General features: G+C 54.7%; 1 protein-coding gene across 1 annotated transcript in view; it reads right to left on the reverse strand.

Moving 5' to 3' along the window:
- Nucleotides 1-309: 309 nt before the first annotated feature.
- Nucleotides 310-25,909, reverse strand: part of TAF4 (TATA-box binding protein associated factor 4) — a 67,313-nt gene continuing 41,713 nt past the window's right edge. Inside the window, 10 exon segments of the mRNA XM_072801635.1 lie at nucleotides 310-1,793; nucleotides 16,650-16,769; nucleotides 17,185-17,241; nucleotides 17,617-17,742; nucleotides 18,489-18,619; nucleotides 18,929-19,098; nucleotides 20,942-21,056; nucleotides 21,413-21,560; nucleotides 23,571-23,816; nucleotides 24,377-24,466. Of these exon segments, the coding sequence (XP_072657736.1) occupies nucleotides 1,626-1,793; nucleotides 16,650-16,769; nucleotides 17,185-17,241; nucleotides 17,617-17,742; nucleotides 18,489-18,619; nucleotides 18,929-19,098; nucleotides 20,942-21,056; nucleotides 21,413-21,560; nucleotides 23,571-23,816; nucleotides 24,377-24,466 (1,371 nt within the window). The 3' untranslated portion in view covers nucleotides 310-1,625.

Consider the following 25,909-nt stretch of genomic DNA (forward strand, 5'->3'; position numbering starts at 1 on the left):
GCTGCAAGCACAGGTGCCCCGGCACACCTGTGTCCAGGGTGGGGCGGCCCCTGCAAAGGGACACAGGCAAGGTGGCCCAGACGGCCCAAGCATGCGAGGAGCAAGCTCCACCTCGGGGCCTCACCCTGCAGCACACAGCTCCTGTTCTTGGAGGCAAGGTTATTTCTACTAGAGTCGCTGGGGTTTAGATACTGATGCTAACAAGTAGTAGTTCATAAATAAACACTGTTCCACTCAGTGGAACCAGAGCTCAGTCTCTGGCAGCAGAATATAAAACTGAAAAAAAATGGGAAAAATAGGCAAAACAGATACAGATAAATTTGTTTTTAATAAAGGAGTTAATTTTCTTTCAATCCTATATAAAACAATAGCAATTAAAAACTTCATTTTTGAAAGTAAAATATTTACATATGAACAAGTAACTGTGCAAAATTTACATGAAAAAATGGAAAGACAGGGATTTCCTAAAAGACAAAATAAAAGGTGTAACAGTTTTCAGGTGTTGATAAAAATACTGATCAGCATTCGGTTCACACTCGCGCGAAGTAAAGTCTGACGTGAGGATCCACACAGAGAAAGCCAAAGTATTTACAGTCATAAAAGTACTATCAATAGACAATTTAATACAATAACCTCTGAAAATATAAAGAACCAATTAGTATATTTGTAATAAAAAAATAGGTACAAAGAAGGGGCTTTGCTCTGGACATCTGTAAAGTTGGCCCACAGCTTGCTTACAGTCTCTTAGCAAAATAATTATAGTTTACATAGCCATTTTCATGTTATGTGCCAAAAATTATGTACAATTACTGACAAAATACACCAACCATTTTTCAACACTTGATTCACACTGAGAAACAGTCTTTTGATGATTCTTCTCAACTTTGATTTTATTTCATCTAAGTTTCCACTTTTAGCTAAAAAACACAGTGCAAGTAAAATATATTTATGCTGAAAAGGTTTTCATTTCTTTTAACTTTACAGCTTTACAAACTATAGCAAATAAAATGCGTCTGTACAGATGCCGACCACACACTCGGAAGGAGCCGCCGCGCGGCCTCTCCCGAGCAGAAAGGTGACCACGCTCCGGGCGAGCGCGCGATGAGCTCCGTGCTCCTCGGGGACTCTGGCGAGGGAGAGGACAGGGACATAAATAGTCTAAAACATCAGTTTGCTTTGCCAACTGACTAATACAAAAATAAAATAAATGAAATGAGGTCATTGCTGTAGACACACACCTACGCAGTAAGTTGGGTTGAATAAACCAAAATGCACAAATAATGTAGAAACCGCTACGAGGTGACAGAGGGCAGCTAATTATTTGCTAAACGATTCCATCAGTTTTTATATATGGCTTGTTTGGCAAGAAGGCCACTCAATCAAAGATGAGTTAAGAGTTAATTGTCCGTTCAGAGTGCCCACGGGCCTCTGTGTTCTCTGTTACAGAAACGTGTTTTCTTCCATACTGAAGAGTTGACTTAGAAACAGGAATATAAAACTGTTCCATTGTAAAGAGGTGGCTGTTTTTTAAACAATATCCCATTTGCTTGTTACAAAAGGCGTAATCTGCAAATATATAAAAACGTCCCAGGCGTCTCCATCCGCGATGCCACGCCCGCCCTGTGCTACTTAAGGAATGCTTTGTAGAGCAACAGTGAATGGCTTGTCTCACGCTCATTCTCTAAACAAAATATGAGGTCCCTGAGGTTGACCCGCGTGATCCTTTGTCGCGTGAACTGTCTGGGGGTTCCAACGCCGGAGCTGCCTGGGACCGCCGAGCCTGGGCCCGACCCCTGGTGACGAGAAAGGAGAAGACAGCCGGGTTAGTGGTGTACACGGGTGGGCAGGACCCACGGCGCTGGAAGGAAGGGGCAGAACCAGGTGCGGGCCCCTGGTCCACATGCCTGCGGCCACTCATGCCCCCCTACAGGTGTCCCAAGGAACCCGGATGCTAGAGGCAGCCAGGCTCCTTCCCACAGGCCTGCCCCGTGAGCTGAAGTGCTTTGTGAGTCCCTAACGGGAAGGGAGTGCGAGAAGGCACAGCCCCCATACCGACTTCCAGGACCGGTGCTCAAGCACAGGTGAGTGTTACCCCCCCGCGATTCCCAAAGAGCCCGGACTCCAGCCCCTACAGAAGGAACGGGTGGTGGCTCCCATCCCAAGGGGGTAGGATTCCTCTGGGGCTCAAAGCCGGCGTCCCCGATCTCACGTGTCCAGGAGGTCCAGTGGGACGAATGCCACACCTGGGCCAACTGTGTCGTCCCCACTTCGCTGACAAAGGCACAGTCCCCACACCACAAAGTCTAAACTCCTGGACTTCGTGGGCTGGCAGTCACCCGGTCAGCAGGTCAGGCCGTAGCACTCCGGCCACCGCGGTTATCCGCGGCCAAGGGGACGCCCTGGTCCCCACTGCTGTCTCCGGCTGACAGCAGCGCCAGGGAACAGCCAAGTTCCTCTGAGTCTCTGGCGCCTGCTCATGACACGGAGTTGCTGTGGTGGTTTTCCTGGAAGCATCGTGGCCACCCAGCCGCAGCGTCCTGTGGTCCCAGCACCGTGTCTCCATCCGACGCTCCGAGGGCACATTCGGAATGAAAACTAAGTGTCTGTATTCTGATGGTTAAAGTTGCTCAAGTGGGTTTCAGGGGCAAACAATACAACGGTATTTTTACAGCTTGTTCTCAAGTTTAAAGAAAGTGGGAAGAATCCGGCCGGCGCCAGAGCGCTGCCCAGACAGCCGCAGTTCCAGGAGCCGGGCAGCAGGTGGCAGGCGAGGACCACGGCTCCGCTCGGCGCACCCGGCCCCTCGCCAGGCCCCCTACGCCAGGCCGGCAGGCTGCTCCTGTCCCTGCACACACGCGCCTCCGACCTCAGTCACACTACTTTACACCTCCTCAGGACCCTCTCCTGCTGAGCCCTCCTCCGAGCTAGTTCCTGCAGTGGCTACTTTTCCTTGTTTGAAAGAATGATTCAGGTTTTCTCAGCATTTCCTGAGGCTCCGTAAGAACCCTAAAGTCTTCCAGGCAAGAGACAAACAGCCACCTCTGCAAAGGTGTGTGATGAAAACAGTCTGCAGGAACAGAAGGAACAGCAGGAGCACGGTGGCCATCCTGGGACCCACAACTCTGGACCCCGTCACCACAGGGAGGCCCCAACAGGCCCAAGCAGAGTCCAGTTTCTGGAAAGAAAGCTGCTCAACAGTAGCCTTCCTTCCCTACCTGCCCTGCAGACGCCACCCCTGACCTCAAGGCTCTTGGGGACAGATGCAGCCACGGAGAGAGAACGCAAAGGCACTAGCTTACGCACAGATCCAAGTACCTCTGTGACACTCGTGACCGATTCTGGACCACATCTGATGTTTCTACTTTCCAAATAGCTCAACAGCCAAAACAGCTGGGACAAGGGTAGGTACACACTTCAGGAGCAAACTAACAGCTGCTAAAAGTCGTAAATCAAGATAATTAACACTTTATTGCAATATATTTTAGAAATCAAAGCTAGTGTCAAAGAATTCTGATGGGCAAGTGTCAGCATGGCCCAGGACGGCCGGCTGAGCGCCTCCCACAGGCCCAGGCAACGTGCTCTGAAGGACAGCGAAAAACTGCCATTTCTCGTGGTTCTATGGACTTTTACAAAAAGCCTATGTTCAAAGATATCCTACTTGATACTCAAATTACTTCTACTTATGTGGGATGAGCACTGCCTCTTCCATTTCACACCAAAATGGAAGGACATGCATTCAGGGTCTCGCCTCCAGGGTCATGGTCATCTGCTCTGCGGGCTGCAGAAGGGGGTCACAGGAGCCCAGAGCCCAGCCGGCAGGGCGGGGAGAGCCTGTGGGAGGTCCTGAGCCGCCCCGCCACTGCAGCCTGCCGGCACCGCGCCCCGACCCGGAGTAACAGAGCACTCTGCCGGGTAAGGGCCAACGTCGGGCCCGGGAGGCGGCGGTCGGCAGGACCAACTTCAGCAGCTTGCACACCCATCAAAGGGCTGTTTAGTTCGCTCTGTCTTTGCAGGCACTGGGGCTAAAAACACAGTGACCTTGGACACAGCACTTACGCTCTCGTGCAAGGTGCTTCCACTTCTGAAAACAGAGTGAGAATACCATCACCCTGTCACAGGACCACTGGAAACACTGACAAAAGGAAGCCATTTCTTCCGAAGGCAGCCTTTTCCATCGTCAAACTGCCACAATCAGGCAGCTCAGCGGTTTAGCGCCGCCTTCAGCCCAGGGCATGATCCTGAAGTCCTGGGATCGAGTCCCGCATCGGGCTCCCTGCATGGAGCCTGCTTCTCCCTCTGCCTGTGTCTCTGCCTGTGTCTCTGTCTCTCTCTGTCTCTCTCTCTATGTCTCTCATGCATAAATAAATTTTTAAAAATCTTAAAAAAAGAACTGCCACAATCAATCTGACAGCCAATAAACACTTGATGTAACACCAAATGGAAAGAAAAAACACCTTCCGTCCAAATCCCACCTGGCTCGTGGGCCACCTCATGCGGGAGAGCCCACTGTGGAGAGGGGAGGCGCCACATCACTCACTGGGGGAGAAGCTCCTGGCCCAGCTCTGAGCTTCCCACAAGGGCCAAGAACATGAGGCCCTGCCCATGGGCCCCTCGGGAACTGCCTCAGGGAATATCCACATGGGGGGGCCGAGAGGTGGCCAGAAGCACAGCAGGCAGCTCTCGGGCGAGGCTCTCAAGGCTGCTCCCACACCCCAGGCCTCAGCTGGACAACCAGCAATTTGGGGTGAAACGCCAAGAGAACCGAACGGCACAGGCTCCGCCTGCCCCACTCGGCTGGCCCTGGAGATGGCACACTCCCCAAAGGGGGGGTAAGCTCTCACTGCCCAAAACAGAGCACACCTGCGCAGACAGGTACCTCGAAGACCCCCAGCCACGGTAAAGACACCCAGGTACTCATCCCGGGGGGATGCACGGCACTCACAGGAGGATGAAGACAGCGCATGGCTGGCGAGTCACCTGGCAGCTCCCGGCTCACCCCAGAAAACAACTTAGAACCAGAAGGGAAACACCAGTCTATACAGAGATCACTCCATCAGTGAAGCAGGGAGCACTGTGCTCCAAAAGGGCCCCAAATGAGCAGAACCGGCCCCTCCTCAGTGCGGTGCCCCAGCACCCACAAGGCTACATGGCAAAGACAGACGGGAGACGGCGGGGGCCCACGTCCGGCCAAAGTCAGCCCAGAGTGGCCACTGGTCCACCCGTCTGAGCGCCCAGAGCACCAACAGGAGGGGGGGGGGCTGGGGGGGCAGAGTCCTCGGAGCACAGGGCCTCGGAGAAAGGCCGTAAAACCAGGCGGTGGACAGGAGAGGAGAGGGAAGTTCCCGACGCTGGCAGAAGAGGGCGCCATCGGACCGCGAGTCCTGCGAGCGCCCCCCCCCCCCCAATAACCATAAAAGTGAACTCGAATATCAGCAGGTCCACGAGGACCCGCTGCCAAAGGTCAGAAAGTGGAATTCCACGCACATCAGAGACAAATGCCGTCTGGAAAACAAGAACGCTGCAGGGCAGCCCCTTCAGCCACAAACAACGTACCTAAGTGTTCGAGGACATGAAAACTGCTCCAGATCAGAACCTGAAATATTGGGCAGCCTCGGCGGCTCAGCAGTTTAGTGCCGCCTTCAGCCCAGGGCGCGACCCTGGGGTCCCAGGATCGAGTCCCACGTCGGGCTCCCTGCATGGAGCCTGTGCTTCTCCCTCTGCCTGTGTCTCTGCCTCTCTCTCTCTCTCTCTCTCTGTGTCTCTCATGAATAAATAAATAATTTTCAAAAAAAAAAACCTGAAATATTAACAAAGAACTGGATTAAGAAACAGAAAGAGGGGCGCCCGGGTGGCACAGTCAGTTGAGCATCCAACTCTTGGTTTCCGCTCAGGTCGTGATCTCAAGGTCGTGAGATAGAGCCCCGTGCTGTGCCCCACACTCAGTGTGGAGTCTGCTTGGTATTCTCTCCCTCTGCCTCTGCCTCCCCCACCCCATCGCTCACTCCCTCTAAAATAAATAAGTAAAATCTTAACAACAAAGGAGTAAGAATTGACTGGATGCAGGAAAAAAATGAAAAAAAAAATCCAATCAGAAATGAGTCAGTTAGCAGTTAGCTATGAGGTGCCGAGGCGGGGAGCAGCGAAGTAGGGGGGCCCAGCAAGGGGCACACGCGAGGACGGGCGCTGCGGCATTAGAGCCTCCAAAGAAGCGAAACAGACAACGTAGCACAAGAGGCACCGAGGCCAAAATCTAAGAGAAAGTTCTGGGAAATAGAGACCAAAATCTGCACTCTATCAACCCTGACGTCTCCTCATAAAACTATTACTTTCAAAGAGACAGATGAGGCCTCTAGGGAAAAAGGGAAAAATAAATTACAAAGCTAAGACAATCCGCCTGACATCAGCTTTTCAAAACCAACTCACAAAAATGAGGCGACCACGGACGAGCATTCACAAAATTACTGAAAGAACATGTGAACCAAGGGTTCTCCGTCCCGCCACACTGTCCTCCCTGCCCATGCCACAGAGGAACTGCTTTCCACACACAAACGTCAGGGGACCCTGCACTGAGGCCCTCGTGGGGGCTCTGCCCCAGGAGAGGTGGGGTCAGGCCGCGGCCATGAGACGGGTCAGCACCCACGGAAACACGCACCTGATACCACAGCGGACGCAGGGCGGGCAGAAGGTCGCGTGTGGTGACAGGACGCAGACAGCCGGGGGGCGGGGGGGACGGACCAGGCTGGCGGCAAGAGCCTGGCACCAACGGGGACCAGTTCCATAAAAACCAAGGACTGGAGGCCTTTCGTGAGGTTTATGTGCAAACATGACCACCAGAAAGTAATCATAAACCTTCCTGAGTACAAACAGAACGTTTTCCTTAAAGAGCAAAGAATATACACTTTAGAGAATCCCAGCAAACACAAAATATGTGTAATTGTAAAATATCACGAGAGAGAAAAGACCAGGCATGCTGGTCGCATCAATAACGGGGAACGGACTTTTTTCATTCACACATTAAAATAAAGCTTTTTGGGGGGATCCCTGGGTGGCTCAGTGGTTTAGCATCTGCCTTTGGCCCAGGGTGCGATCCTGGGGTCCTGGGATCGAGTCCCGCGTCGGGCTCCCTGCATGGAGCCTGCTTCTCCTTCCTCCTGTGTCTCTGCCTCTCTATCTCTCTCTCTCTCATAAATAAAATAAATCTTTAAAAAATTAAAAAATAAAAAATAAATAAAATAAAGCTTTTTGGTGTGCCAGGGGGGCTCAGCCGGGGAAGCGTCATGCCTTCAGCTCCAGTCATGATCTCAGGATCCTGGGATCGAGCCCCGGGTCGGGCTCCCCGCTCAGTGGGGAGTCTGCTTCCCCCTCTCCAACCTGCTCGTGCTCTCTATTGCTATCTCTCTAATGAAGAAGTAAAATCCTGAAAACAAAGAAAGAAAAGAAAAGCTTTTTGACTTGACTCTGAAAAAAAAGACCAAGCCATTGTGCTACTGACTGGAGACATGCCCAACATCAGGAAGGCTAAAACAGGTGGGGGAACAGAGGTGTTCTACACGGAGGGAAGCAAGGAGAATGGGTGACGGTCCCAACTCAGGACACAGAACTCAAGCCCACTGGACAAAACGGGTGTTTTTTTAACACCGAAAGTGACAACTCACAGAAGCTGTAACGCTTATCAATACTTATGTGTCAGGGATCCCTGGGTGGCGCAGCGGTTTGGCGCCTGCCTTTGGCCCAGGGCGCGATCCTGGAGACCCAGGATCGAGTCCCGCGTCGGGCTCCCGGTGCACGGAGCCTGCTTCTCCCTCTGCCTATGTCTCTGCCTCTCTCTCTCTCTCTCTCTGTGACTATCATAAATAAATTAAAAAAAATTAAAAAAAAAAAAACTTATGTGTCAAATAACAGGGCACACACACAGCCCCTCGCTACAAAGCAAAAACTGCAGGAAACATAGGAGGTAAAAATAGAAGCGCGCTAGTAACAGTCACCACACTCAGGACAAAACACATCAAATGGACAAAAATAAGCAAGGACTCAGAAAATTGGTCAGCATAATCAGCAAGGTAGGCATCATGGACATCTATTAAGCTCTCCACCCTCTCGGGAGAATATGCCTGTCCTCAAGCACCCACTGCACATCATGGAAACCGATGACCTGTATCACCCGTCAGACTGGCAAAATCTAAGACGAGGACAACACCTGGCGCTGGTGAGCGTGGGGAGCCCTCTCCCACGCCACAGGGGGACACAACGTGGCATGATCTTCCAGAGGGGAGCCCAGCCACTGCGAACAAAACTACCTGTGCCCTTAACCACCCTCAACGATACCCCCGCAAGGCGAAGATGCTCGTGCACACGGTATCTAAGGCCGCATCACCTGTGCACGAGGAGAGACGGCGACGGTTCCGAAGGCACCGCATTGCTATAAAACAGAATGAGGAGGATCTTTCTGAAATGAAATCAAGTTCCAGGATGTATTAGTGAGAATGGCACGCTGCCAAAGGGTGCCTTGCCTGCACCTCAAGGAAGGTGAAAGAGGGAAAGAAAACACGCACAGGTGCACTGAGTGGACATGGACTGCGGGGGTGGGGGGCGGGACTCATGACGGGCACCCTCTGTCTGCAGGGCTCTCCGCACTTCTGATCCCTGGAGCCCTGGCCACGCTCCGCCCACCAAACTAAACAATTAAAATCAACCGAAAAGTAGGGGAATCCAACATGGAATACAGGCAGCAGCAGGAGAGCCTAAAGCTGCGCTGCACTGCGCTACGTTGTAAGGACTAGAGCCGCGGTGAAAGCAGTGGCAGGAAGGAAGAAGCCCACCGGAGCAGCTTCGAAATGCAACATTCTGACCGGATGTTGTGATGCTAAGTACAACAAGAACGGTGCAGAAATATTCCACACAGCTTAGCAACTCTGAAACGTCTTTATACTTCAGGATCAAACAAAAATAAGTACACGTGGAACAACAAACCAGGTCTCCCACATGAGACACCAGGCACGGCCAGGAGGAGCCCTGTGGCAGCAGAAGAGAAGCTGAGGTCCACGTACAAGCGCCTGTTTCCAGCAGAGACAGAGGGACAGAAACAAAGCAAGTGTGGCGGAGCGCGTGTGGCCCTCGAGGAGGGCTGGACACAGGACACCCAGGAGCACGGCCAACAGAAGGAGCCTGCGCTGATTCCATGGTTATGGCAGGAATACCATAAGCTAAGTCTGGAACATTCTGCAATGTGAGAAAGGAAGAAGTCTTCAAAAAGTGAGGGGTCATGAGAGGTCATAGGAGCTGGCCGAGGCCGAGGCCACGTGGGCGTCCAAACATGGACAGCGGTGACGGAGGGTCACCCACGGTACAAGCCAAGTGTACACACTAACATGGGTAAGTCACTGAACGAGCAAGCAGGAGGGGGAACAGGGCAGAGGCGACAGCTCCCTTTACAGCAGAACCACAGTTAACACACGCGTGGGGCCAGAAAGAGAAAACCAGTCCCAGGCAGAGAGCACAGCCGCCACTGCAGAGACAACTGCTTGGGGACGCAGGAGCCCGCGGCACAGTCAGCCGGCAGATGCCACCTGAACCCAGTGGTCGAGGTGATCACGTGATGCACGGACAAGGGCACCCTACCAGCTTTTTGACATTCTAGCCAAAATTACGGAGCCTGGATCTAGTCATGAAGAAACCTAAGAGGAACCCAAATTAAGGGACTTTGTACAAAATACGTGACATACACACTTCACAAGTGTCAATATTAGGAAAGACAAGGACTGGGAAAGACACCAAGTCAGGAACCACAAGGTCCCGGGTGAGGTCCTGCAACACAAAGACATCACCAGTGGGAAAATAGGGCACTCACACGTGGAAAAAATATTCGCAAAAGAAACATCTGCTCGTGGACTATCACCCACTCTGCAAAGAACTCACAAAACAAGAGTAAACAACCTGAATAAAACTGGGCCGGGGGCAGCCCTGGTGGCGCAGCGGTTTAGTGCCGCCTGCAACCCAGGGTGTGATCCTGGAGACCCTGGATCGAGTCCCACGTCAGGCTCTCTGTATGACGCCTGCTTCTCCCTCTGCCTCTCTCTCTCTCTCTCTCTCTCCCTGAATAAATAAATCAAATCTTTAAAAAAAAAAAAAAAAAAGCTGTGCCGGGCAGCCCGGGTGGCTCAGCCATTTAGCACCTGCCTTCGGTCCAGGGCATGATCCTGAAGACCCGGGATCGGGTCCTGCATCGGGCTCCCTGCATGGAGCCTGCTTCTCCCTCTGCCTGTGTCTCTGCCTCTGTCTCTCTTTCTTTCTCTGTGTCTCACGTGAATAAATAAATAATAAATAAATAAATAAATCTTTAAAAAAAAAAAAGGGGCCAAAGCCCTGACCGGCCCCTCACCACAGAGGACCCGCAGGCGAGCCCCTGAACTCACGCCCCTCGGCCTGTGTCACCAGGAAATGCCGACGACGACCAGTGAGACGCCCGCACGCCCGTCAGAAGGGCCCAAGACCACCGCGCCCACGACGCCAAGCGCAGGCGGGGACGTGGGCCAGCAGGGCTCCCTGGGGGGCCGGCGGGAAGGCGGGACGGCGCGGCCACCTGGGAGACCCTCTGGAGGGCGACGCTGACAAGCCCGAGCCCCCTCCTACCCTGCGCCCCAGCGCCCGGGCGCCCTAGGATTTGCCCGCAGGAGCTGAGAGCCCACGTCCACGATCCCGCTCACGGATGTCCACGCGGCTCTGCCCGGAACCGCCCACACTGGGAAGCGGGCAAGGCGCCCCTGGGCAGGGGGGATGAGTCCGGGGCGGTCCGTCCAGACAACGGGCTGTCACTCGGGCTGACGTGAGAAGACGCGGAGGATGCGTGTCCCCAAGCGAAGGAAGCGCACGCGGCGTGACTCCGACCCCGTGACCTTCTGGAAGAGGCGCAAGTACGGAGACGTGGACCGACCGGTGGGCGCTGGGGCGGCGGGAGGCGGGGTGCGGGCAGGGGGAGACGAGCGCGTGGCGCGGGGGGACTCAGGGCAGGGAGACGGCCCTGCGTGATGCGCTACAGCCGATGCCCGTCACTGGACGTCTGTGCAAACCCGCGGCGCGCGGCGCCCAGAGGGACCCGAGGGCCAACCGCGGACTGTGGGTAATGACGATGTGAGTGTGTGGACTCATCCTGGCAAAACCAACACGACTGTGGTGAGTGATGAGGACAACGGGGAGGCCGTGGGGGAGGGTGCAGAGAACCTCCGAGCCTCCCTCCCCGTTCCCTTGTCGACCGACAACTGCTCTAAAAGTTTATTATACTTCTAAAAAATTAAATTCTGAAAAACAAAATCAGATAAAGTCTTGTAACAGCCTATGGCACCAATGACTCATACTGGGGGGAAGCTGAGTGAGGGGTACACAGAAACACTCATGTTTCCCTACTTTTCCATGCATCTAAAATCAGTTCAAAATGAATGGTTTTTTAAAAGATGTATCCCAAGGAATTGCTCCTAAACTCAAAAAAAGAAAAGGATCAGAGTACTACTACTACCTCTGATGAAGGAAGGCACAAAGCAGAGACTCGGTGGTAACCGCTCTGTTTGTAACACACAAGCATCCCCCCAAAGCCCCAAAACAGGCAAAAGCAACAACATACGAAAGAACTCCCCAGAACAGCCTCTGGTGACCTGCTTCCTTCCGTGTCGCTCGGGGTCCCCGTGCTTTCACTGCCAGCTGCTGCCTCGCGGCCGGCTCCCCCCGTGGGTTTGGAAGCACACACTTTTCCTAGTCCCCAGCACAGACTCTGGACGTACCTTAACACCTGAGTCAAAGTTAATCAATATGCTTTACCCCTCTGCCTCCTGCCCCTCCCGGCACGGGGACCCCAGCAGCCAGCGTGGCTGGGACCAAACACAGGGAATAACGGGAACTCGATCTCTCACGGAGAAGGACTCATAGGCAAGGAGAGGGCGAAGGCTGGGCAGCAGCCCTGCGTGCAGACTACGATCCGGGTGTTCGCAGGAACGAGACGGGTGTTTCAGACACAGAAAGCGCCACACACGCATCTGCACTTGCATGAACGCCCCTGGGCCTGGAAGGAGCCGTGCAGCGAACAGCACACACAGAGCTCTGACCCTGGCCTCCACGCACCATCCCCGCCGCCACCCCCTACCCCTGGAGGGCACCAGGGCTCCTGGCGAAGCACCGGAGGGGCGGGGAAGCACCAGAGGCCCCGGGATGCCTCTCGCCAGTAAAACCGTGATGCTTCAAGAACGAGGGAGATACTTCAAAAGGATATAGAAACCAGCTTGAAGGAGCTTCCACTGCCCAAATCTAGAAATAATGAGAGTATTGATTACAACCCACGGAATACACAGGCGTCCATGGTCCCTGCCACGGTGATGAGCGAACAAACAAATGGAGCATGAACGGAGGAGGGAAAGCTCTCCTTACAGCAGAAGGCAACTAGCAAACGTGGAAGGTGCAACGGACAAAGGTCCTCACAACCGGCACCTGTGACGGCCGCCGAGAGGCAGGCGGGTGTGAGCAGTGGATGCCGAGGCTGGTGGCGGTCTGAGGAAGGACGGCCTCCGCATCGCCCTGAACAGCTCCTTACTAAATGCCAACACACACGGAGTCACGGGGATCACACTGCGGAAACACGGCTGAGCCGATGAACCGGGGAGCAACGTGCAGGTCAGCAGGAAGGTCTCCACACGGGCCTCCGGATGCGACAGACCCAACAGCCTGCCCATCGAGATGGGGGCGCCCCTGCCAGTCACCCCACACACAAGCCCCGGCCTCTTCAGTACCATCCAGAACGGGGAGATTCAGAGCAGGCTCATGTGGCCTGCCAGCTGGATGCCACACGTCCCTGCACAGAGCAACAGAGACGCTGCCGGGCCGCTAGCGAGGTGGGGGCAGGTGGGAGCAGGTGGGAGGGCGGGCGGACTTCCTGCCTGGGACTGGGAGGCTGTGGGGCACTGGGGGGCGCGGGACATCCCATCACAGGAAGACTATGCAGGTCCATACAGGCAGTGCACACGCACACACTGAGACACACAGACACCAGGATGAGGTGCGTGTGATGCAATGTTCAGAACTGAGAACTCAGACTAACGGAGTTCTATGTGCTGCTACTACAACTTTTCAGTAGGTTGAAACTATTTTCAATTTTTTAAAAAGTTGTATTTAAAAAAAAATAAATCACTATACCCTGGGAAGACAGCCACAGGGGCAGCTGTTTCTTGGTCTTCCCAAAGGCCCACGTAGACTTATGGCAACTAGATGACAAAACCTAAAACCAGCAGACGACACAGCAAAGCCAGGGGAGGTGAGCCGCGGGCAGCCACAGGCCGGATGGTACCACAAAACCGTGCGGCACAAACTAGAGCAACACCAGTGGGCACTAGCAGGCCTGGAAACCCCAGGAGCCCGTGGGTCCTCAGAAATGGAGACAGCCGCTGAGCCTGGGGCTGGGCCTGCCCTGGGCCCAACAGCACAGGGCCTCACACAGATGAGACCAGGGGATGGGAAACTGAAGACGAGGAAGACAGGGGCAGTGGAGACCAGGGCAGCCCGAGAGCACGGCGGGTGGACACCGGGGGCCCGGGGAGAGCAAGCAGCCGCACCTCCATCACCGCACGAAGACCACATCAGAGGGGCTCGAGAGGTTCGCAGACTACCTCAGACACCATCTCCTCTTAGAAGTTTAAGAAAACTAAATTCATAGGAAAGGAGAACCGGAAAACACAGAGGCCAAATCCCACATGAGTCGGGACAAGGGAAAAAGGAGAGAAAGAGGATGAATGACATCTCTACCACGAGAAACACCATGAACACATAATAATAAACAGACCGGAACTGTCACGTTCTACCTTCAAACAAGCTAGAAGACACGAAGAACATGGTCGCAGTCGGGAGAGAACAGAAGCTGGATCTGCAAACTGTAGAAACGAGGTGCCAGAGGCAAGAAAAATTAGAAAGGGAAGTTGTGAACGAAAGCCAAACCACAAGAACGGAGCCGTGAGCCCGAAAGAGGCCGCCAGAGGGAGGAGCGGGCAGGCAAGGGGCAGGCGAGGGCGGCGTGAAGGCCGAGGCAAGGGCGACATGACCCCACCACCGGGACGTCTGCAGAGGAAGCTGGGCAAACCCACCGAGAGAGAAGGTATTCCCGAATAAAACAGATCTGAAACTGCCTGTGAAGGACTCAACCCAGGAATGCCAACACAAGATAACTAATTCCAAGTACAATTAAAGGCTCTTTAAAAAAAAAAAAAAATCCTTTGGGCAAAAAGAACACATGACATACAAGAGAAATAAAATTAGACCATCATCAGGCTTGAAGAGCAACACTGTACGCCGGGAATAAACGTCCAGGGTAACACGTGTAAGGTTCTCAAGGAAAGAAAACAGGAGCCAAGGATTTCGGCTACGGAAATGGACCTTTAGGAACACAGGACACGGACTGTCATCCGTGTGGATGACCTCGGGGATGTCGTCCCCACGAACAATCCCAGACTGTGGCACAGAATGAGACTCTGCATAGACACCACCAGTACTGCAGGATGGTGAGCCGGGGGAGGGTGAAAGGGACAGAGGTGAAGACATGACACCCAGACAACGCACTACGTCAGTGGAGTCAAGAGTGTGTGCACGCATGACAGGCCTCGCTGGAACCCAGCCCACGTGCGCGAAGACCTCCCTCCCACCGCGGCCCCCAGCCGAGACATCGCAGGGCCTTTCCCCGGGAGGACAACTTACTCCCTAGGGTAAGAGCCACCCCGACAAAGCCTAGAACCAAACGTGGACAGGGAAGGCGGAGTGTGCAGGGGCGTCCCACAGGCCCGTACTGACCCCAAAGTGAAACCCAAAGCACACGAGTCAGGGTGAACCGCCTGCTAAAGCAAGAGTCAGCAGTCTCCAAAGGAAGACAAAACCCAGTCTCTCAACCTGTCACCCACCATATCCAGCATCGAGCAACAATCACGAGACGTGCAAAGAAACAGGAATGCATGACCCACCGTTGAGAAGAAAAGCAGTGAACGGAGTGAAGCTGAGGAGCCCAGATGCTGGCCCTGCAAACACATCAAAGCAGCTTTGACAAAGAGGCCAGAGGCATGATGTCCCGGGAGCTGTGCTCTCTCTCAGGACGTGAGCAGACAGGGAATCTCAGCAGAGTCAGAAACCCTAAGAAAGACCGGCGGGAAACCCCACAGGCACAAATACATCAGCACGTGAGAGCTGCCCTGGGTGGGCTTCACGGCCGCCTGCCGATGACACAATCGACGCAGTCAGGGAACCTGGAGACTGCGATCAGAAGAAATCGTGCTGAGGACAAGAGAAGATGAAAGACAACTGAACAGTGCCTGAGACCCAAGGGCAACATCATCAGGTCTGACATATGTGTAACTGGAAACCCCACGAGAAAAAAAGACCAGCAGAAAAAAATTTTGAAGAAATAAAGGTCACAATGTCACAATGTCTCAAATTGGAGGAAAAACACTGACCTACAGATCTAAGAGCCCCGACCAGGCTGAATGTCAAGAGAACCAAGTCTAAAGACAACCCAGACAAACATCTAAAAATTAAGACAATAACCTCAAAGCGCCAAGGAGGGAGACAGCAGGCGGAGACCTTGGTGGGCCCAAGAAGGCAACCGAGCCGCCCCTTCTACAGGACCGCGCCGGGCATGGACCTATCACAGCCAGGCATCAGGTTTATGAATGAGAGTTTTGCAATTTGGGGACACACACTAGGAAAACTCCCACCTTTTTTGTGACCTGGAACAAGACAGCACAGCACTGACGCGGGAATGTCCTTGCAGGCGTGCAAGACGCCAGCTCAGGTAGAGGGGCCCAGGGAACAGGGCAGGGGGCACGGCGCAAAGGGTGCCTGGTCCTGGGGCACAAGTATCCCTCTTGGTGGGTCCTTTCTGAAAGTTAGATGACATCCATCCGGATATGCTCCGCACATCCAAGAATGTAGAAGAAAATAAATCTTAAATGAAAAAAACACTGTCAACCCAGAATTTTATATTCAGGTAAAATATCATTCGAAATTGAGGGAGAAACATCGCCTCTTTCACGTACACAGAAGCCGAGAGAACCCGTCGTCAGCACACCACACAAGAAACGCTGGTGCTGCCCTGCAGGCCCAGGGAACTGCTGCCAGCGCAAGCCCAGCCGCCACCACCACCAGAAGCCGTAGGGAAAGGCCAGGCTTGCTTTCTTCCTGTAATTTACTCAAAAAACAAGTCACAGTGTAAACAAAAGTAGCAATACCCTAAAGTTAGGTTTATAACTACATGAAGGTATCACCACAAACAAAACAAAAAACTAACAAAATCTGAACAGAAACCAGCACGGGCTGCTTTCCCTCACGCCAGGCCCCATGGCCCCGTCCGTCCTCCTCCAGGCCTGCGTCACGCACGCTGCTCAGGAGCGGGCGCCCCTGGAAGGCGCTCCAGCAGTTAGCGTCACCCTGCGCTCCCTGCACAGGCCATCTAACCTCACGGCATCCAATCACAGCCCTCACTTCCTCACAGAAAGAACTTCCATCCACAAGTCGACGGGACACAGAAATTCCAAGGGAGATGGCCACATACATGTGGCCAATTCTCACATGTGTCTGCCGACCGAGAGGTGCCCCCGAGGCCCCCACCAGCCCTCGATCGCTGTCGTGCTACGTACTTCTGTCCCCGACCCCGGTCCTGGAGAATCCACTTTCCTCTTTTTCCTGGGCCCGATGGCGGCGAGTGCTGTGAGGTTGGCATCGCGCTGCCTCATCTGTGCCAGCTCTTGTTGCTGCATCTTTGTTTTGAAGAGGAAACGAGGACTGTCATTTCATGCACATGATTTTTGCTTATCACAAAAGTAACAGAGACATCAAAGATCTTCAGAAACTGTCTAAATTAAAATTTCTTTACTGTTTTGACTGTAATGGTAGGTTTATCCTGCGATCAGAAAAATCATAAAGCAAAAATACGTTCATCTTTAGAAGCTCAGAGAATATAACAAACTGTGTAAATATAAAGACTGAAGAGACCCCATGAGAAATTACTGTTCCATCTAAAAGCAGAACACACAGTTGCCCTCTGCAAACATCTTACATAGCCTCATCACAGAGATGCCACCACTTTCTTCCCCTTTCTTTGGTTGGACGATTAGGTTACATAAGAATCTATTTTCAAATGTATAGTAAAGATTTTTTATTAAAAGAGCTTACCTCTTTTGCCTTCTGTTTCAACCTTAATTGTTCTGGATCTTCTTGTCTGGATCGAGACTATTTTTTTTAAAAAGTAAAAAAAAAAAAAAAATAATGAGCGAACTATCATCTAACAAAAGACAAAAATATAGCCTGCACATCATGGAAAAAAAACAAACTCTTAATCCGAAGAAAATCAGGCCCACTGGAGAAGCGCTCAGAGGCGGTCATCATCCCGCCCACCGGTCACAGGAGCCTGACAGATGGCATGCCAGGACGGCCCGCAGGGCTCTGGACGCAGGTCCACGTCCCACCTGCAGCCCTCTCCTAAATCACACGCATCACGTCTTCTGCAGGGCCAGCCCCCAACACAGGGCCAGCCTCCCACAGCCCTGAGCGCGTGCGCGGGTGCTCAGGACCCAGGCCAGGAGCAGCCCCAAGTGCGGTACTTGCCTTGGCTGCTCGCATAAGGATTTCTCTCTCCTGCTCATCCTTCCTCTGCTTTTCAATTTGATCGAGCTGCTCAAAAAATTTAAGCTGAGCCCGGACGTCACTTGCCTGCTCATATCTATCATCATCCTACAAAAAGGTAAAAACACGGTCATAAATTTGGGGCCTAGGCTGGACAGGCTGCACATCATCCCACCTCCCAAAGCAAGTCCTACATAACTTCCACACCTGACCCCTCATCCCCAGATGGCCTGTGTGTGACATGCTCTGCGGGTTAACACACACACAAGTGAGTCTCAGGCAAGCTGTGCTGGGGCTCGCGGGGGTTTCCACTCTGCACACTTTGTTACTGTTCCTTTATTCTAACTGCCGCTCTGACGGCACCGGCCTCACACCGTCGGCCCCTCTGGGTACTGCTCATGTGAGGGAGGGAGGAGGAAGGCGGATCCCACCCTGCAGCCTGCCCCCGGAGGCTGGGCTTTAGCACAGGTGACCCTCCACGAATCCAAACAGAGCAGTGGTCCAAGTCACGGGAGCAGGCGTGGGCCAGAGCCCTGAAGGTCTGCAGGAGCGAGGGTAAAACCAGAGGAGGCTCCCCGAGCTCCAAAGTGGGGGAGGTCACCTCCATCCCAGACCCAGCCCAGGCTAGACCCCTGACGTGCACCCTCATGCAGACCCATCCTACTTCCCAGCCAGGGCACACAGAGCCTGAGGCCACCATGGGCTAATGAGGTGGCCTCGTCCCCAAAACGTAGCTCCATGAAACACTCAAAACCAGTGTGCCACCCCCACGTCTGGTGCAGGAAGAGGCTTCCTAGCACCACTGACCAGGAGTCCACAGCAAGTGCAGCCTCTTTGGGAAGCCAGTGAGTTACCTTATAAGAGAAGTTCTTCTGCTGAGCAGTTTCTGATATCTTTTCTACAAGGTTCTGTAGCCTCTGCTGCGTAGCGTGGGATACGTAACTCACTACGTCTGGATGCAACTCCGTGATGCCGTGTTTTTTACCTGGGGGTAGGCAACACTTTACAAATGTCGCTGTTCTGTCGTCCACGACTCACCGCTTGGAGCAACGTGAGGACGGCCCCCGCAGGCCTTCGGGGCAGGAGGGGTTGGTCTACACCCGCTGCAACTACCTGAGGACCACTGGCATCAGCCATGTAGGACACGGGCAAAAGGCGGGACAAGGCACCAGGCGTGTTCGCGGAGGCCCACGTGCCCCGCCAGGAGCTGCCGGCAGACGGCAGCTCCACTCGGAAGACTAAGCCACACGGGCACACCAGCAGTCCTGGGGATGGCTGCGGGGCTCCAACGTACCTATTTCTAAGATTCTTCTTTGTAAAGGCGCTGGTAAGAGGAAGGTTTCATCCTTACAGGACCGTGTCAGGGTGCCCACTAATTCAGAGTTCGTGGCTAATATTCGTGCACTTTCTTCTGACAGGTTCACTCCCGCCATCGAGGCCACATCATTGATGTCATCATCATCCCTTCGGAGAAGAAGATAATGCTGACTGAGCGAGGGGCGCGTCAGGAGGTGCACTTGGGGGGCCTGACCCAGTGGGACCCCGTGTAGAAAGCACGCCGATGCCCTCTAGGTGTGCGTCCGCCAGCTCCCTCCTGTACCGCGCTGTCACCTGAACGAGGAAGGCTAGTGGTTCTTTGAAAATGAATCTGTTCTTTTAAACGAAGGCCCGATGGAGCTTAAAGCCACACAAGCGTCCTGGCGTGAGGACGTGTGCAGAGGGCCCCCCCAGTGAGGGCTAAGTTGAGGGAGCAAAACCCAGCAACACTGTCCTCACTGCTTCAAGGAGTTTGTTCCAAGTGAAACCTTTCTTTAAAAAGTCAAAGAGCATTAATTTATTCTTAAAACAGTAGCAGTTACAGAAAAGCCGGAGTCCAGGGTGTGGGACTCTTTCTTTCCCTTCACCCGCAGGAAAGCTGCCAACCCGAACCCCCCTCCTCCACCCTGTGCTCCCTGCACCCAAGGGCGTCCCTGCATGGCTCTCCAGCCTCCTTAGCCTGGAATGTTCCTCAGCCTTGCTCTGGTTCTTGTGCCTGTGACACCTGCAAGGCCACAGGCCAGGAGTCTTGCTGCACGTCTGTGTCCATCTGATGTGTCGTCCCCACCCCACCCTCAGCTCGAGACAAGAATGTCACACAAGCTCCGCAGAGGGCTGGGTCTCCTTGGTCCCTTCCTGACGTGCTGCGAGCTCCAGCCCTCGGGGGTCCCGGCCCACATCCCCCTTCCCCATAAGTTTCCCATTCATTCATTCTCACAGGCTCGTGCTTTCCCGTCTCATCCAGCGGGCACAGTCCATTCCTACAAACATGGGCAGTGAGGAGGCCCTAACTAGGCAACTCCTGTTGATTCTGATGGTGTCCGTCCACCCCAACACTGCTTTCTGACCTATCAAGATGCACCAGCTCCCCCTGTGAAGACCCCAGAACCAGCCTTTCTAAGGTGTCTGGGTCACAAGAGCAGAACAGCTTTTAGAAGACATAGTCTGAGCACTGGGTGTGCTGGCCGCCACGCCAGGGCGCCCCCGGTGCACAGAGCAAGGGGCTTCGTCCAGTTCCCCCTACGTGTGTAGACACTGAACCCCGAGCTAACTCAGCCCCACGGGGGCCGTTCTAGCTCACTCTTCTGCACTTCTAACTCCCTCCCCTGGCAGGAAGACACCAGGGTTCCCAGTGACCCTTGCTCTCTTACTACTCTGACCTGCCAGCAGACCCCCTTTCCTCATGGATGTCCTCCCCGCCCCACCAGGCGCTGGCCCTCCATGCCAAGGCCCCCAGGCTCAACACCCTCCTCACCCCACTTGGGTGCAGATGAGGCTAGGGCCACCAAGGCTCAGCACTGCTGATGCTAACTCCGTTCCACCAGCCAACAGCTTCAGGGATGACTTCTGGGAGGGAGCAGCCCCGTGAACACCCCTGAGATGCAGGACCTCTCCTGCTGCTTCACCATCACCCACGTCAGCACTACAGCCTCTATCCCATGATTCCCTGACACGTAGTCCCTCGCCCGGCTGCTCATCAAGAGCCCATGGTACAGCGTTTCCACAAGTTTTAAAGTTAAAAGAAGGGCAGGTGAAGCGTCCTGCACTACAGCCATGATGCACTCACAACACTGAGACGGAACATCATAGCGACGGGTTTTCTATTCATTCATATACCAAAAAGCGCTGCTGAGTTCCTGCTACGAGTCTGAGGCACACCTCCCTGCACAAACTTTGCGGAAAAGGTGCACACAAAGGTCAAAATGAAGCGGGGGAAGAACGCAGCGTCAAAGCTGTAGTTGTGGGTGCCACGGGGCGGCCCTCTCCTTACCGAAACGAGCCTCCCCCAGGCTCCTTGAGTTTGTTTTTCTGCGCAGCAGCTGCTTGAGCCGAGACAGCAGAGAGAGCTTTGGTTCCAGGTAGCACGGCGGGCTTCACCACGGGGACTGCAACACAAGACACCAACGGTATACCCACCAACAGGCCGTGGGCACACTCCGTGGAAGCCCCCGCCACTGCTCTGGAGCCTGGTGGCCCAAGGGGCAGGCATCGCCGCGGACCTGCCACGATGAAGCTGGTAGAAACTCCGGGATCCCAACCCGAAAGTACAGGCAAAAGCGTAGCGCGCCCCCCAAGCACTTACTCCTCTGAAACCCATCGCCCTCTGGCAAGTGCGAGAGAGGCTGGGAGTGGAGCAATCAGCTGCGCTGACTGGATCTGACTCCCACACCCACCCCCCCACGGAGGTGACGGCCACACGGTGCTGCCCAGGCAGCTCACGGCACCGAACGGGGGCCCTCACCTGGCTGCAGCTGGTTCAGCTGGATCTGCTGGGGTGCGGTGAGCACGATGCGGCTGTGAGGCTGCCGGAGCGCGACCATGGGCGTCTGCGTCAGCGTCACCTGTGGCGGGCGGATCAGCGCTCCGGGCTTAGGCGGCTGCTGGATCACCTGAGGCAAAGCCGCGGGCCCATCAGCACACCCCCCGGAGCTGCCAGCACCCGTCCCCGGCCAGGGCCCTGCCAGGACCGGGACACCTGTGTCAGGTGCCACAACAGAGACAAGCCCTTGGGGCAGATCTGCACAGGGGGCCTGAGGTCCTGAGGTCGGAGCCGGAAGGAGGCAGGCTGACTTGGCGGGCTGGCGTGGAACACAGGCCTTCCCCCGTAATTTCAAATTACGGTTGCTGAGGGCTGCAAGCCCACTTTCCCTCCTCCACGGGGTCTCTAAGAGGTGCGCTGCCTTTTTTACACTGGGGGGAGGGGGAGGTCAGATTTCCCAAGTCCTGCCCTGAACTTGGCCCTTAAGGAAGAGCCTCTCCGACGGCCTCCCCATCGGGGCCTGCCTACACTCACCACCCCAGGCTGAGCCCAACCCTGGGCATGTCCCTGCTGCCCCCTTATCACAGGCCCACAGGGCACGGTGCTGCCCTGCCTAGAGCTGTCAGCTGGAGCCCGCTCCCACCTCGGCCTTCACCTGGCTCAGCCCCTGTGCCCGGCCTGGCGCCGTGCCCCGCACACAGCGGCGCCCCCCAGGCCTGCAGGGCCGAGCCCTCTCTGGGGCCAAATGCTTCAGGACTTTATCTCAATGTTACAAAGGTGACCAGCTGCATATGCCCTGGACTACAGGGCAGCCGCTGAGGGACAGGGCAGTGCCCTGCGACCAAACGGTCTCCATGACAAACCTATGAAAAATCACACATAAAGAAGAATAAAGATAACTATTGCCTCAAACTGGTTCACGTCAGGTTTTGCCATAAACTCAGGGAAAAGCCTCAGGTGTGCGTCTCTACAGGCTTCAAGGCAGGCAGGGAATGGGCCAGGCTTGGGCCTGAGCGCACTGCTGTCGCCCCGCCAACAGGCACACCACATCCAGCAGGACCAGGGAAGTAAAACGCAGAACTGACCCTGCCAGCCAAGACTGCCTCTGACTGCAAACCACAGACAGCATCAGGTTGTTCACCTTTCAAGGACGGACGACTACCCACCCATTTCTCTTCAAGAGAATTCTCCTTTGGCGTAAATTAGGCCCAGTGGTTTGGGGAGTCCCGTACATACAAATCTCTGCCCCTCAGCGTGACTCATGCACACCTTTGGCCCCCTGTCCCGAAGCTCCCAGTCCCGTAGGCTAGATGCTCTGACCCACTGTGAGCATGAGTCCCTCACCACCCGTCCACACAAAGACAGAAGCTGTCCCCTGAGCAGGTGGGAAAACAGCCTGATGGACTCTGGTTGCTCACTCGGTTATGAAGTGGCTGCTACAATAAAACACGTTCTACAACCTGCTACCAAGTCACAAGGCAGCCTGCACTGCGGAGGTTTTTTAACTGTGTGTAAGGAACAAAATCCCCTTCAAAGTTGAAAAAAATCAACTGCCTTTCTACGTCTGGGGAGCCCAGCTGTCTATGGGAGCACATTTAAAGTACAATTCTTCCCAGCAGAGATCTCCCTTCTCCAGCTGCAGAACTCAGAAAACTGGACCCACATTGTAAATCAGCGATCAGTAGCCTGGAACTTTATCTCACCAGGGCCCAAACCACGGCTGCAGAGCCGGGTTCAAGGCCGTGAGACAAGAGACCCACCGCCATCTGCCTGACGTATCGTCACCAGGCACACACAGTTTCCGGTCTTGGGGTCATTATGTCCAATCGAAGGTCACGTCCCACTAAAATTCACGGCAAACACACCGTGATCCTTTAAACCATGAATACCTCCCCCAAACAATATGGGTAACAGACCAGTGGGGTTAAGAGCCAACATGCTTATTTCATGTTCCTGAGCAAGAAATCACAAACTTGCAGGGCTGAGGCCTCTAGCTCCTGCTCGAACTACTCAGGCAGCAGCACCCAAGCTTGTCCCTGGCAGCAGCCTTCCCGCCTGCTGGAGGGAGGCTTCCTGAGCCGGGGCCGACTGTGGGGGGCAGCGGGCAGCGAGGGGATGGGCAAGGCTCTCGCCTTCATACCAGTGGCGTGGGCTGCCCCTGCTTGCCAACGCCAACCTGTGTGGGCTGCGTGAGGCTGATGACAGGGGGCTGCAGAGCGCCGGTCACGGTGGCTGCCGTCTTCCCGGCCGTGCGCTGGGCTGAGCTGCTCAGCACCACGGCCGTGAGCGCGGTGGTGGCCTGCGAGGCGGGCGGCGGCTGCTGCTGGCTCTGCTGGATGAAGGCCGCGGAGTCGGGGGTCAGCTGTCTCAAGGCGGGCAAGCTCCTCTGGGCGGAAAGACAGACACGGGGTCGGCGGCAGCACAGGCACCAGGTTCCTTCCTCACAAACCCGGAAACCTCCAGCTCTGAGAAACAGGCCTCCAGCTCCACCATGTAGGATTTAGAGCCTTAGGGCCTCTGCCTCTGGATGTTGGGATCAGCATCCAGCACTCACGAGCCCTGAAACCGCCCCCGCCCCTCCCCCCGTCACCCAGCAGGATTATTCTCCGTGAGAACCAGCTAAAATGTTTAGAGGAGAGACAAGAACGGTATTTTTACATCACAGTGTCAAGGGTTACTTAGGAGGGCCGCCCTGATGCCCTGAGCCCTGGCTCCTCACTGTGAGCCCCGCCTGTCAGCTTCTCTGCTGGGGCTCAGTCCTCGGCCCGGGTGCTGCACATCAGCAGCTGCAGCGTCGGGGGCTTCACAACATACAGGAGAGCCGCCGGACGGGAAACTTAACAGGTCCTTGAGCCTAGCGGGGGCACCTGCACACCCCTCCTCCCCTCCTGCAGGCCTGCTGCAACCTGCCAGCATGCAGGGCTGCACGGGGGTCCTCATGATTACCTTCAGGAAAGGCACAAGGTAAGGTTGAGGTGAAGAATTAAGTTCCCGGTATAATCTACTAGTGAAATCTTCTGCTTCAATTTTTCCATCCTTAAAAACAAAAAGCACAACAAAATTCTCCTGTGAATAGAAGTCAAAACACATCTCTACTCAACATGCACTGGCATCCTGTTTGGGAATCAGTGTTCTTTCTGCCAGGTCTTGCATGGGACAGAGGAGACAGCATAGAAGTCAGGCACGCCGTCACAAAGAGATAGTGACCGACACCAAAGACTCACAGAAGACCCTAGGAGGACGCCCTGGGAAGGCAGGGACGCGAGTGCCCAGACAAGAAGGGGCACAACTCCGTCCTGGAAACCAAAGCAAGTATGGTCTGAGGGTAGGGAGGCTAAGAGAGGTGGGTAAGAACGGGACATCACGGGCCATCCCCCAGAGGAGATCCTGAGAGGGGAGACCCTCAGCCAGGCCTGCTGACACCTGGGGTCCCCACAGGAGAACATAAGCTTCTGCTCAACCTGTGCCCTCTTGTTTGGGGTATTAGCAACAGACCAACCCAGAGCTAACTCATGCTAAGTTCAAAGAGGGAACAGCCAGCAGTGTCCACAGTGCCAAGAGGTCTGGTGGGAAGGGTGGAACAGGGGTCCTGGCGCGCTGACGAGAGCACAGCGGGAAGATGAGGGTGCAGTGTCGGATCATCTACGGAGCAAGGGATGGCGAGACCCAGCCAGCTCCTTGGTGTGGGGAGGACCACAGACAAGGGACCGTGGGGATGAAAGAGAAAGGCATTTATTTCAACAGAAATTTTCATTAGAAGGTAAGGATTGTTAAAATAAAAAGCCAGGAGTCCTTGCTTCTCGTGGGAGGCGAGATCACTTTTCAATCTCTAAGTTCCCTGAAAATATTTAAGTACGTGGTCTGAAACAATCGCCCGTTTGCACTTCCTTCCTTTCTAGACCAAAACCAGCATGGCCTGCGAGCAGGGCACAGAGCCAGCCCCCGGACGAGGATGCGGCATCTCTGAGAGAGGCTGTCCCGCAGCCCATCACCCCAGCGTAAGGGACTCCTCTCTGCTGCCCACTCTCAGCTGCCTGCACTGGGAAGGCACGCCCAGAGATCCAAGAACCTGAGCCGAAAACCCCAGGAGCAGAAAGACAGAAGCCCAGACACCAAACTACCAGATTTCCTCAGCAAAGGAAATCCAAAGGCAAGAGAAGAGCAAAGAGGGACATGAGGCCAAAGGAGACAGAGCGTCCGCTGCAGTGCCTGCTGAGAGCTTAGCCCCGGCTTGAACAAGCCGTAAGCAGCCCAGGAGGGGGCCGGGACCATGCGTTGCGTGGCATGGCTACATTTGCAGGCTGACCAGGCGTAGTCGCGGTCTTTAACAAGTGTCCTTCTGTGCCGAAATATGTACGGGACTGGGGAGGAGAGGGGGAGGCAGTGGTGGGGCGCAGCAGCCACAAGATTGGGTGTGACTCGGACCCTGGAGAAGCTCGGAGATGGGGCGCAGGGCTTCACCAGACTCCGTTTTTCACT

The sequence above is a fragment of the Canis lupus genome, chromosome 26 (assembly GCF_048164855.1).
Source record: "Canis lupus baileyi chromosome 26, mCanLup2.hap1, whole genome shotgun sequence".
Taxonomy (NCBI): Eukaryota; Metazoa; Chordata; class Mammalia; order Carnivora; family Canidae; genus Canis; species Canis lupus.